Source organism: Ursus arctos, unplaced genomic scaffold (genome assembly GCF_023065955.2).
Source record: "Ursus arctos isolate Adak ecotype North America unplaced genomic scaffold, UrsArc2.0 scaffold_3, whole genome shotgun sequence".
NCBI lineage: Eukaryota > Metazoa > Chordata > Mammalia > Carnivora > Ursidae > Ursus > Ursus arctos.
Window position 1 is genome coordinate 94606416 of NW_026622985.1, and position 13565 is coordinate 94619980.

The window sequence follows — 13565 nt, forward strand, 5'->3', positions numbered from 1 at the left end:
CCCATCTGGCCAGCCCGTCTACTGAGTAGACACCTAAGTTACTGAAGCTTGAATGTCCAAGCTTCTTCCAGGGAAAGAGGTGCCTATCCTGGTGGGAAAACTTAGGCTTACCGTTCCCTGTTGTATTTTTTATTAAATATTCCTGTGATTGAAATACATTACTTGTAAGAGGGTAAAGTGATGTTCAGCCTACCAGTGTGTGATGCTTCCTCTGGGGATGGGTGTGTACAGATGATGTCAACATGGTCAAGCCTACTCTACCTCACTGTGTCTTTCCCCTTTCTCACAGATGGAAGCCCTTATACCTGGTGGGTCGGCAAAGCCAACGAGAAGCATTACTACTGGGGTGGCTCCGGGCCGGGAATTCAGAAGTGTGCCTGCGGCATCGAGCGAAACTGCACGGACCCCAAATACTACTGTAACTGTGACGCAGATTACAAGCAGTGGTGAGTGCAAGCTCCCCTCCCAGTGTGCCTTTAGGTCAGACTAATTCGGTAGAAGAGAACATTTGAAAATTGCTGAAATAATAAGAGATTGGGTAAGCAGTGTTTGGGAGCTAACCCAGTTGACAAATGTCAGGAACGCACTGAAAAATGTAAAGGCAGAGAGAGGTCAGTGTTACGAGGGTGTGCATTTAGAAATAAACGGACACATAATTGATGTGTTCCTATTTTATTCAGAGCGAAGAATAATGAGCCATGTAGCAAAAGGTGATTTACACTATGAAATGTGCTTTGTAACAATAGAGGGAATGGCCATGGGCAGGGAGCCCGTGTGCAGGCATGTGGGAGCGTCCACGGTGAACAGTCTCCTTCCGTGAATGCTTCCACTTCCTGCCATGTTTGCTTTGAGTAGCTGCACAAGAAAAAAGGAGGGGGGAGGGGAAGGGAAAGGAAAAAGTCGTTCTTTGCTCTATCTTCAGCAACAGTGCTCGCAGATCTCCTTTTCCTTCATGCCCTGAACTGTTTATAACCTGATACAGATCAGTTCAAGAAAGATCTATTTCGGTTTCTTTCATCCCTCTGCTGGCTTTTGTTCTGCTTCACAGTGAATGGCTGGGTCTGTGTCAGTAATAGATAAAGATAAAATCAGCTGTCATTCAGCATGAAAAAGAGAGGCCCCAGAAGTTTCGGTGCAAGACTATAAACCTAAGTAGGACTCTCCCCAGAAGCACACATCGTTCACCTGCTTCTCACAATGTCAGGAACACAGAGGGGCCCCTATGTGCTCCACTCCTGCCTCTGGTCAGCAGCAGAGAGCATGGCTCTGGCTCTGAATTTCCTCAAGGACACACACAGTCTACTTCAGTCGGCCTCTGTTTCACACTATTCAGAAGGACAATTGACAAGTTCATTCTACCAGTTAACTGAAAACTAATTCTGAATGTAAAGTCATATGATTTCCAGGTCAGGTGTCAACCTATTTTCCAAAAGCCATTTTTCTTTTAGTAAATGAAATGAATTACCAAGCCTATATATCTCAGTGTTTTAGAATCGTGCATATATGTGTGTGTGTGCGGAAATAGCTACCATTATTCTTTAATTGTGGTTTATTGTAAAGAGAAAATCATGATATTCTGTTTTTAATTTTATTTGTTCAAAAGATGCCTCTACACACATATTCATTCATACCACCAAGATTGGCAGTCAGGAGAGTGGAAGCCAAAGGCAGGGCTCTGAAGTTAACTTTTCATTCATTCACTCAGTCACTCATTAACTCAACAGATATTGATTGACTCTTATGTGCCAATGACTCTTCTAGGTACGAGGGACAAAACAGTGAATGACAAGAACAAGAATCCTTGCCGTGATTTATGTTCTTATTGTCACTTTTTACTAGCTGTATGTTCTTAAGCAAGTTCCATAGACTCAAATTCATTTGTCTCTTCAACATTGACTCCCAGTCTGTTTGAGAAGCTGACTTTGAATGCATTCTGTCCAAGTAGGAGACATGGGAGCACTGTCCCAGATGGCTCATTGTCTAGCAATGCAGAGTGTTCATCCTGCCCCAGAGGACGGTTGAGTATGCAGGGAAGGAAAAATCTAGTGCACGCATCCACGTGAAATTCATTCTTGTCAGACATCGTGGTCAGTGCTAGGGCTACAGTGGTAAGTAGAACATGCACTTTGTCCTGAAAGAGCTCAAGAACTAGTTGAAGGATGAAACGCACAGAAATAGCATAGTACAGTCAGTGCTCTGATGAAGTCATTGCAGGATACAATAAAACTAGTGGAAGAAAATGTAAGTCTAGGGATGCCTGGGTGGCTCAATGGATTAAGCATCTGACTTGGGCTCGGGTCATGATCCCAGGGCCCTGCGATGGAGCCCTACGTAGGGTTCCCTGCTCAGCAGGGTGTCTGCTTCTCCCTCTGCCTCTCCCCTCTCTGCTGTGCACTCTCTCGCTCACTCTCTCTCAAATTAATAAAAACCTTTAAAAAAAAGAAAAAAGAAAAAATTTAAATCTGAGGGAGTAGAGGGAAGGGTTAGTAAGGTCCTGACAAGAAAAAGGATGCTTGGAAGAGAAGAAAGAGCTTGCTGGGCACACTCTTCCTTGCAAGATCATCTTGGAGGAAAGGCATGATACAGCTCAGGCAGTCTGGGGAGTCATCAGTGCAGTAGGTTTGGAACGCGTTGCGGAGAAGAGAGGAAGCACAGTAATGCTCAGTGTGTGGGCAGTACGATGTTGGAGCTTCCATTCTTTTCCAAGGGTGGTGGGAGTTCGGATTTATCAGTCATGAGCCCCGTGGAGGTAGGTGTGATGGAGGAGGCAGCAGGGAGGAGGAAGATGTCACAACAGTCCTTGAAAGGCATCGAAGGCTTAAGGCGAAGGAAGGCACAGCCATAAAGAAAGAGGAAAATGTCTGAGATGTTTGGGAAGTGCTATCCACAGGACTTGATAGTTAGGCCTATGTGAGAAGAGCGGGGGGAGTCTGGGTAGGCTCCCCCTTGAGCACCTGGAAATGGAGCGGAAACAAAGCCATGCATCAGGCTAAGGAATAAAGCTCTGAGCAAGTAGATGATGAGTTCAGCTTTGAAGGTATAAAGTTGGAGGTGCCAGCATAATATCATGTCTAAATCCAGAGGGGCACCATTAATGGGATTACTGATAATAAACAGAGATTGCAGAGAAATGTATTTGCATCCGAAATCACTTCCAACATCCCTGAATTCAGATCACAGATGAGAAGACTCATTGCAGACAGACCTATTCAGTGGAGCTCACAGACACGCTGTTCTGGCAAGACGTGATTGCCTCCTAACTGTTCACAGTTTCTCAGGGACCCCGACACGCCTGGTGCGCAGTCCCCTTCTGGCTCAGTAGCGGCTAAGACACCCTCACTGCTCACCCTCACTGCTCAGCTTCTGTCAAGTTTGTCTAATGTCCCCTAATAGAGGCACTATATTTTGAGCAAACTAAAAAGTGTAATGAATATGTTTACAATAAATAACTATGAAGATTATCTTCCCCATTAAGCACAAGAAAGAAAGCTTTCGGTGATGTCTTACTGGTCTTCGAATTCATCAGCCCTGGAAAAGGGCCTGCTCTGTGGATGCTTTAAAAATGACCTAGATTTTCCACTTCCCAGGAGGCTTTTAACCATTCTGAAACTTAGATTTGTTGTCTGTATAATAAAAATAAATCTTGATTGGCACACTTGTGTGAGAGTAAATGGAATATAGATTACGAAAACATTCTATAAATTGTATAGTAAGGGATACATAGCTCTCTGCAGTTCTTAATTACATAATTTTCAGTGCAAGTCTTCATGATTCCAAATGAATCTTTAGAAATGAAAACAGACTGTGGGAAGTGAGGGACCAGCAGCGGACCTCAAGCTGAGGTCTACAACACCACGTGGCAGGGTTATGGATAGGCTTTATTGGAGAGGCTTACATTAGATGTCAGCAAAAGAGAAGGTGTAGGTCCCCCAACCCCATCCACCCTCAGGGAGAGAGGCTGGAGCCAGGCTGTTGTGCTGAACACAGCAAGGGTCTAGTTCCAAGGAACACCTTGCGCCTCTGGCTTCCCATGGGGCACAAATGAGAGCAACCTTGTTGGTGGGAGCAAGTCAGACTCCTAGGGCACCAGGTAGGCTGCATGAAGGAACCTGCTGTTTACAGGCATTGTCTGGGGGTCCTCTTTTCTTTTTTTTTTTTTTTTAAAGATTTTATTTATGTATTTGACAGAGATAGAGACAGCCAGCGAGAGAGGGAACACAAGCAGGGGGAGTGGGAGAGAAAGAAGCAGGCTTCCAGCGGAGGAGCCTGATGTGGGGCTTGATCCCAGAACACTGGGATCACGCCCTGAGCCAAAGGCAGACACTTAACGACTGAGCCACCCAGGCGCCCCTGGGGGTCCTCTTTTCACCCAGAACAGGGAGGAGCCACGGCTCCTGGACTGACTTTGGACACAAGTCCCTGACTAGAAGGGGGAGTGCTTCCCAGTCCAGAATGTGTGCTCCCAAAGTCATGAGGATCCAGATCTTTCTGTCCTGCCACAGAGGAGAGCTAAGAGATTCAGGAGAAGGAAAACCTCATGCGTAAATCCGAGTGAAATTCACACATGTGAAACCTTACTTGCTGTGATGTGTGAAAGTACAAATAAAGGTTCTACGGAAGCTCATGCTTTCAGGCTCCGTGTCCAGCCAAGAAAGTTACTCTCTCCAATAATCTTACCTCAACACTGTGGACTCATTTGATTAAAATGGACTGAGGCTGAAATGGGGACAAAGCTCTCCCATGCCCTTTCCTTCATGGGTGACCAAAGTAAGCACATCTGGCTTCTCTAACTTCCCATATTAGCAAGACATAGGCAGGTAGCCCTTCCCAGTTCATGCAAAGATTTGGTAAAGTGCAGTCGTAGATGAATGTTTAAAATTACAGTCGGGCATATTATTTTTACTATTTGAATGTTGAATGGAACCCTAGCAAAACTCGTTAACAATTTATTAAATTACAGTTGCATAAATGGGGGCCCAGGAAAATGTAAATTACTTTCCACAAATTCTATTAGAAATGAGAAGCAGAGAGAAGACTTGGACCCAGGTTTCCAAGCTTCCAGTGTTTTTCTATAACATCACCATCAAGGAGGACTATTGACATTGTTTTTATCTTTTTAATGATTTATGAATTTAATGTTTAACTAGTCATATCTAAGTTTTAAACTTAAAGTTTAAACAAATAGACCACATGTTTTATGTTCTTTAAAAGAAAAACAACTCTGAAACTTAGATTAAGCATTTATTCTTATTGACTGGAATAAAATACACAAAAATGGAGCTGGGACAAATGAGACTGTAGCTCAGGGCGCGAGCAGGCCCCAGAGCAAAGCGACAATGGCCTGTGAGAACGATAACCGTCTCGATGATTGCCTGATTATCTCTGCTGTGAGAAGTTTCGCACAGTTATTTCTGAGATTGAATGTAATTTAACATTTATGATTTACTATTCGCAGCAATAGTAAATATTCCCACCTACCGTGCCAGAATCCTAATTAAGTGAGCCTTGGTCTCAGCTAAGTGCCCACCACTGGGTAATTCCTGGTCTCTTGCAGCCTGACTCAATGAGCTAAATCATCACATCTGAAATTAGCAGTTCCAAAAATGGAATTACCAGTGAAGGCGTGCCAGTCATTGCTTGAGTGCCCTTCTCTCGTTGTACTTGGTAGAATTTCCAGGTGATTATGTGGTGCTGGCCAAGATGAGCACATACGGAAGGCGTAATAAGCCAGGTGAAAAGCCATCAGCACAGTCTGTGTGTTACAGTTAGTGAAAGTTCCCACCTCAGTCTCAGAAAGGCCAGGCACATGCCTACTTGTATGCCCCATTCCATTGACGCTGAATGGAACTGGCTTGTCTGTAGGCCTTTCTTTCCTGGACCAGAAATAATCCGCAACCAACTTTTTATAGGCAGCAGAGAACCTCTTCAATGTTTTAAAACCAGAAACGTCTGACTCAGTGAGCTTACTACCAAACACCTGTTAAGTACTTGGAATATTTTGAAAAGTAGTCATTACATATTTTTTCATGGTTTCTTAACAGTTTCATCTAATCTTTTTAAATAATAGTTTCTCCATGAAACATGTTTTTTACGTAAAAGTAAAACATACTTTTACTCAAAGTGGAATATTTATATGTGTATTCTCGTTTGCCATGTTATTCAAATCATAATAGTGTATATTTAGGGATGTTAATTGTGTATCAGACATTGTTTCAAGAGCTTAAATGTATCATGTCATTTAAACATTAAATTGACCCTACAATTAAGGTACTATTTTATCTGCCCCAGGGAGGTTAAATTTCTTCCCCAAGGTCACACAGTCAGTAAGTGGTAGAGCTAAGATTCAAACCCAGGGCACGCAAACTCCAAACTCATGTTTAGATATTACACAGCATGGCATGTAAAAAAAAGCAAATTTTTAATATACACACCGTATAGAGTATGGCAAGGAAGCCACCTTTTAATGTCAGTATGGAAAGTGCTGTCAAAACTTTAATGTGTATTCTTTGAGCATGTTACTATATGGCATTGCCTTTCTTGAACAAATACAAACGAGTGTAGGTACTGTATACTCCATTTTTTGTAGTTATCAAAACAAAAGAAACCCGAACAGAAATTTCCTTTAATAGAGTTTTAGATAATTATACTGACGTTAGGTTGTTGAAGGAAGGAAGGGCGTAGACACTCAAACACTTGCATAGAAAAATGACCAAGGTAAAAATGCAAAAAGAAAGTAGAAGAATGATATGTATGATATGAGTCTTTTTTTTTAAAAATGCGTATACAGCCCTAACCCTTATACATGTGTAGACGAGTTCTGGAAACCATACAAAATAAACCATTAATAATAGTTAACACAGTGGACAAAGGATATGGGGTCTTATGGAAGTCTTGTCTTCATGCCCTTTGAATGTTTTGCCGTGATCATAGTTAATGCATGAAATTAAAATTTTTAGAAGTAGCTTAAAAATCTAAAATGACAGGCTCCTGGGTATCTCAGTTGGTTAAGCATCTGAGTCTTGATTTCGGCTCAGGTCATGATCTCAGGGTCGTGAGATCAAGCTCCGCATCGGGCTCCTTGCTTGGTGGTGAGTCTGCTTGGTGTTCTCTCCCTCTCTCTCTGTCCCTCCCTCTCCTTCTCTCTGAAGTAAATAAATAGATCTTTTTTTTTTTTAGATTTTATTTATTTATTTGACAGAGGGACAGCCAGCAAGAGAGGGAACACAGCAGGGGAGTGGGAGAGGAAGAAGCAGGCTCCCAGCGGAGGAGCCCGATGTGGGACTCGATCCCGGAACGCCAGGATCACGCCCTGAGCCAAAGGCGGACGCTTAACGACTGCGCTACCCAGGTGCCCCAATAGATAGATCCTTTAAAAAAAAAATCTAAAATGAAAAAGTAAGGCCCCCCGGAGGCATCCTGTTACCTAACAACAAATACTGTTCTCCTAAGAAAGCAGATAGAAGAATAAGTTTCAACAACAGAACAAGAGCATCTCCACTCTTGATTCTGTTAGCCCCAATATTGGAATGAGTTTCTGGGAAAACGGGAGGATGTCTCTCCCCCATTTAGCGCAGTGACACAGAATATCCAGGTCATTAGCCTTTGAACCACATGCAGAATACTGTGTTTTATCACATTGATCTGAATTCTGTAAAACTCATGCTGGTGCTCTTAATCCTTCTGGGATCCTGCTTGGGACAACAATCCCTTCATATCTCAATACTCAGTGGTCTGAATCTTGCCTAGTAGAGGGTGTGATACTATGAGTAGTGCGGGTATCAGTCACAAGTGACGCTCTTCTGATTGCTAAACTGACCAAAACAATAGCCAATATTCAAATAAATGAGCGTGTGTGTGTAAAATGAAATATTAAAATGGACAGTTACTGACACATTTCCTTTTTAGAGACATAAATGGAGTGGACCTTTTAATCTAATGAAGGCCGTCTTCATTAAGTTAAGCTTTGTTTAAAAAAACAAAGAAGAGGGACGGCTGGGTGGCTCAGTCAGTTAAGTGCCTTTAGCTCAGGTCCTGATCTGAAGGTCCTGGGATCAAGTCCCGCATTGGGCTCCTTGTTCCTCAGAGAGCCTGCTTCTCCCTCTGCCTGCTGCTCCCACATGCTTGTGCTCTTTCTCTTTCTCTCTGACAAATAAATAAAATCTTAAAAAAAAAAAAAAGAAAAGAAAAAAGAAAGAAAAAGGAAACTATTTATTTTCAACCAGCTTAGCCCCAGATTTCAATGTGTCTCCGTGTCAGTGTGGTGCCAGAGATGATTCCAGGCAGGCCCCGCCGCCCCCTGTACTTCAGTCCCTCTGCCTCCCCTGTGAAGTCTACTGGTCAAATTGCCTGCACCGTGAAGTTGCATCTAAATAGGATATTCCTCGAAAGTCTAGCAGCGAAGCTTGTTTTGAAGTGTAACTACTTTTCCATATGGGGGTCAGGGCTCCAGGCTAAGACAAGGGCTTCTGCTCTTGCATTAGGAATTCACCCTGGGATCTGACATGGGAAGTATCGGCAAGGCTGCCGGAGGCGGGGGCTAGCGAGCTCAAGAGGCAAAGCACCTGTGCGAGTTGAAAGACCTCTTGGCGAACGGGGGTAGGGAGATGTCTCTCCTCGTTTCCCGAGGAAGCATAAAAATGATACATTATATTCTGTCTCGGGGATATTTTGGTGCCAACTTGCTTGGCACAGCATAGAATCTCCTGTCACCTCACGGATTGTATCATGACAGAAAGGTAATTGGGAGCCAGAGAAGATGTCAGCGGGGCGTCAATATGGTTTGACCACTGCCCCTAAATAATATTGATGACAGGAAAGGAAGAGGGATTAATCAGGTGTGAGCCTGTCAGATGTTCGGAGCGTGCCGCAGGCTCCCCAGATACATACAACCCACCGACAGAATGCTAAACAGACTCCAATGCAGGAGATTATTTAGCCATCTTGAGAAAAACAGAACTAAGATAAGATGCAAGAGAGCTTTCTGACAAAACACAGCTCATTTCCCAGCCCCCTCTCCTCAACATGCTTTAAAAAGAGGGAGAGGTCTGTTATGCGTTCGGGGTGGGGGGGTGGAATTGCATTCTTCCTAAAAATCGGTCATGAAAAAAAGGATCAAATCAAAAGCCATGTCATGCAGTTTACAGCAAAGTGCTGAGCCAGCAGTTTTGAAGCACGGTGGGGGCGCCACACATGACGCAGCCCATTTGTCTGCTGGCGTGCTCTGTGTCCCTCTGAAAGATCAAACCCATTCCACATGAAGCCCACTGTCACACTCTCCTTACCGTGCCAACCGCCTCACCTGGGCCTTTCACAGATACCTGGCCCTCTGTCACTACAGCTTCTCTCCCACCACAGCTCACATCTTAACCTGAGCTCTGAACTCTATTGTGACAACCTTCCAAAATAACTCCTGAGCTTGATGCCCCCCTCCACACACACACACACACAACTTGGTAACTGATTATCACTGTCTGGCTTCATAGAAATGAGAATCACCTAGGAAGCATTCAGAATGACTGATCATCAGGCCCTGCCTCAGAGTAATTAAATCAGAATCTCTGGGGATCAGACCATCCTGGATTCTGCAGACTCTCGAGATTTCAAGTGTATAGTCAGGGTTGAGAGCCACTGATTGCTGGCTAAATTGAGCTGCACGTAACAAAAAATAAATAAATAAGCCTTAAGCAAGATGAAACCTTATTTCTCTTTTTTTGTGTGTGAAAGAAGCCCATGTTCTTTCCAACCATCTGCACTCACATTCTTAGAATTTGACAACATCCTCAGGATCCAATAGGGCTTCTAGAGCTCCAGCCATCACATTCACATTCCAGGTGGAAAGTAAGAAGGGGATAAAGAAAGGGTGATTTCTCCCTTTGAAAATGACTCTACGTACTACTTCCGTGTACAAATCATTAGGTGGAACTTAGTTACATGACCGCAGATGCAAAGATGTCTGGGTTATGTAGCTTCTAACTGGGCGTAAATGTGCCTCACTAAAAATGAGGGTTCTCTCACCAATGATGAAGGGGAAATGAGCATCAGGAGCAACTAACAGTTTCTGTCCCAACTGTAAATTCTTCAGAGGAGCCCTGCTGATACCCTGTTCAGACACCTTCAAGAGCTCCCTTCGCAATTAACTCGGAACTCCTTCAGTTGTTATTTTGAGCCTTCCAGAGTCTCTCCCCATCTTACCCTGTCAGCTCAACCTCACTCTCGACCATGGCCGTTCTGAGAATGTGTATCCTTTCTCATCGCTGGCCCTTCTACGTGCGACTAAAACACCCTATCTCACATCTGCCAGCTGCCACATTACTCCCCACTGAAGATCAGCTTCCATGCTTGTTTCTCGAGGGAATCTCCCCGGCTTGGCCCACACCCCGAACATCTAGTCAAAACCCATTACTTATAGGCTTGTTTCCCCAGCTCCCAAGGCCAATTTATTATAAAGTTATTTTGTGTCTTACCTGTAATGATTTACCTATATATTTGTCTCCTCTCTCGTATTGTAATCTTCATGAGGCCAAACACCACACCTCATCTGTGTTTGTAAATCCTTTGTGCCTATCACCTGGCAGCTACTCGGCAACAATCTGCAATTTGTATTAAGCACGTAGCACTTTAGAGATTTGGATTTTTGTAGTGTTCATAAACTTTCCTTTGTCATGAATCATAAACACACAAAGAGACACCTATACTTTAGTTTTTAAAGATTTTTTTTACAATGTGCAACAAAAATTAGAAAATTATTTTGTACAAAATCATAATGTAATTCAGCCAAGACAGTTCTTAAAATGCGAATAATATGTCATCTGTATTCACATACACATTTACACATATCTATGTATATATTAAATATACATACTACATTATTATATGTGATATATAATAATTTTATTAATTCTCGGGGAAGCATGTGCATTGTGTCCAGCTAATTAAATGTCTGATATTAACATGAAATAAGTTACTCGATATGCAAGAAAATAAATGCTTGAGGTGGAAATACAGGATGTTTGGATGAGAGGAGATGAGCATGGATAATAATACTTGGCCGCCTACCTTTGTCAGCACTGAGAAGGGTGTTCCTTACTGTGGGCAGATAATGTGTGTTAGGCAGGATAATGGTCCCCAAAGATGTTCAGGTCCTAATTTCCAGAACCCATGAATATGTTACCTGACATGGCAGAAGGGGCTTTGCAGATGTAATTAAGGGCATTACATCGAGATGGCAAATTATTCTGCATTATCAGAGTGGGCCCAGTCTCATCACAGGAGTCTTTAGAAATGGAGAGTGTTTCCCATCTATGGGCAGATGGAAATCTGGTGATGGAGGAAGGATCAGAGAGAGGCTAGCTTGTTACCTTTGCAGAGGAAGGAGGGGGTCCATGAGCCAAGAACATGGGCATCCTCTGGATTCTGGAAAAGGCAAGGAAATGGATCTTCCCACAGAAGCTCCAGAAAGAAACTGAGCCTTGACAACATTGATTTTAGTCCAATCGGACTAAATTGCTGGAGTGTTAATCTATAGAACTGTAAGGTAACAGCCCTGTGCTGTTTTAAGCCACTTAGTTTGTGGTAATTTGCTATGGCAGCAATAGAAAGCTTATAGATCTATTTTTTGCTGTGGTTGGTGTCATTGAAAACACTCTCCAAAACATTTTTTCTCTCTCATAGTGCTGTAGAGTCAAGGTTGACTGACAGAAGAATAGCCTTGCAGCTAACTTCAAAAGAATGTCCTTACCGGTAATCTTATGGCCAACGCCACACTCCCCTGCCCATCCATCACTTGCGATGCAGGAGCTTCAAGCCCGTGTATGGAACATGCACGGTCTTCCTTGGATGTATGGCTCTCTTGACCAGGGAGGATTGGTTGTCGGTTCTTATCTGAGATTGGATCTCCTTCAAGTAGATGACTGTATCGTTGATGGTAGGAATTTTTCCAGCTCAGAAACGTTCCTGTATCCAGCCAATCATTCAGCCATGTCTGAGGCCCTGCTATATACCAGGGCTGTGCTGGATCCTCCCACTGGTCCTGAGAAATGCAGGGCAGGTGAGCAGCTTTAATGCTGTGCCTCCTACCAAAAGGTTTGAGATGTCTTCTTAATTCCTTCAACATTTTAATTTCACAAACCTGATCCTGCTTTCTTCTTCTTTTTTTTTTTATTTTTAATTGACAGGCAGAGAAATGAGTGGATAATGAGGGTTTTATCCATTTTCTTATTTTCATAATAACTAATGAATTAAAGAGGGACGTTAGGGGCATTATGGGATTTCTGATTGTAATACCTTGTTTTATGGCAGATGCCATTAGCCTGCATTGCGGCCTGTCTGCATCTGGCCTTGATCTGTTATTTATAGCCTGTTAAACTCCGCATCATCCAGATAGCCCCAACTCTATTAGCAGTGAGGTTTCATAGCTAGGACAGGGCCTGGGAAATAATGAGCAGTATTATTTCCTGTTATTATTATTTGGGAATATTTTGGTCAGCTTACTTCATTGCATGGAAACTATCCTGTTTTCTAGAGGCTTTGATACAATAGCCAATTATAAAATAGATTTTTCTGAAGTTGTTTGTTCCATTCATTCATTTCACCAATTACTCAGTGAGTTTCCATCGTGCAGTCTCTTCGTACGAGTGACAGTACAAGATGATGCCAGCCCCGAATTACATGGGTCCACTTATACACGAACTTTTTTCAATAAATACAGACCAGTCCTGTCAATGTATTTTCTCTTGCTTGTGATTTTCTTAATAACATTTTCTTTTCTTTAGCTTCCTTTATTATAAGAATATATAATACCTCTAACATAAAAAATATATGTTAGTGAACTATGTATGTTATCAGTAAGGCTTCTAGTCAAGACTAGGGTATTAGTAGTTAAGGTTTTGGGGAATCAAAAGTAATTTGTGGATTTTTAACTCTGGTGGCCAGCGGTTGGGTAGAGGAGAGGTCAGCACCTCTGACCCCCACATTGTTCAAGGGGAGGGGAATTCTTTGATGAGAATACAAACTAACACTAGGACACAAGGGTGGGGTATAGACTGGATGTTTTCAAATCAAAGAGAACTTGTAAATCCCTTCTAGAGAAAGAGAACCCTCCCAAGAATATGATTAAGAATGATCCTGTCAAGTCCCAGTTAACCACATACAAATTATCCCCATTATAGACTATCCATACTGTTTATTTCGAGTGTAGAAAACCTTACAATAATTACATTCAATCCCTGTTACGTTTTAAATACGCATGTCAATGCAAATTACAAATATTGAAAAGCAAACGAAGGCCTGAGGAAAATGAATGAAGAGATGTGGCGAAGGAGAAAAGAGCAGTGATGGGAAATAGGCAGTCTGGCTTGTGGAGAGCAGCCGTCTCATTTCTGAACATGCGTCCTGGTTTCCTGTTGCCTGTGACCACCGCTGCTTATAATTCAAAGTCAATGTTGGGAGAAATCCATCACTGACGGTACGTGGCAGCCTTCCGCAGGGTCAGGCCAGGGTGTCTGGAGGGCCGCTGCCCAAGCTTCCCTCTCCTTCTTTTCAAGGACGCAAACTGCCTCTGAGTCTTC

General features: G+C 42.9%; 1 protein-coding gene across 1 annotated transcript in view; it reads left to right on the plus strand.

Annotated features, from left to right (window-relative positions):
• Positions 1–13565, plus strand: part of CNTNAP2 (contactin associated protein 2) — a 1356273-nt gene that overhangs the window by 949363 nt on the left and 393345 nt on the right. The window contains exon 15 of the mRNA XM_026479097.4: positions 290–446. Coding sequence (XP_026334882.2) covers positions 290–446 — 157 coding nt within the window. The remainder of the gene's footprint in view (positions 1–289; positions 447–13565) is intronic.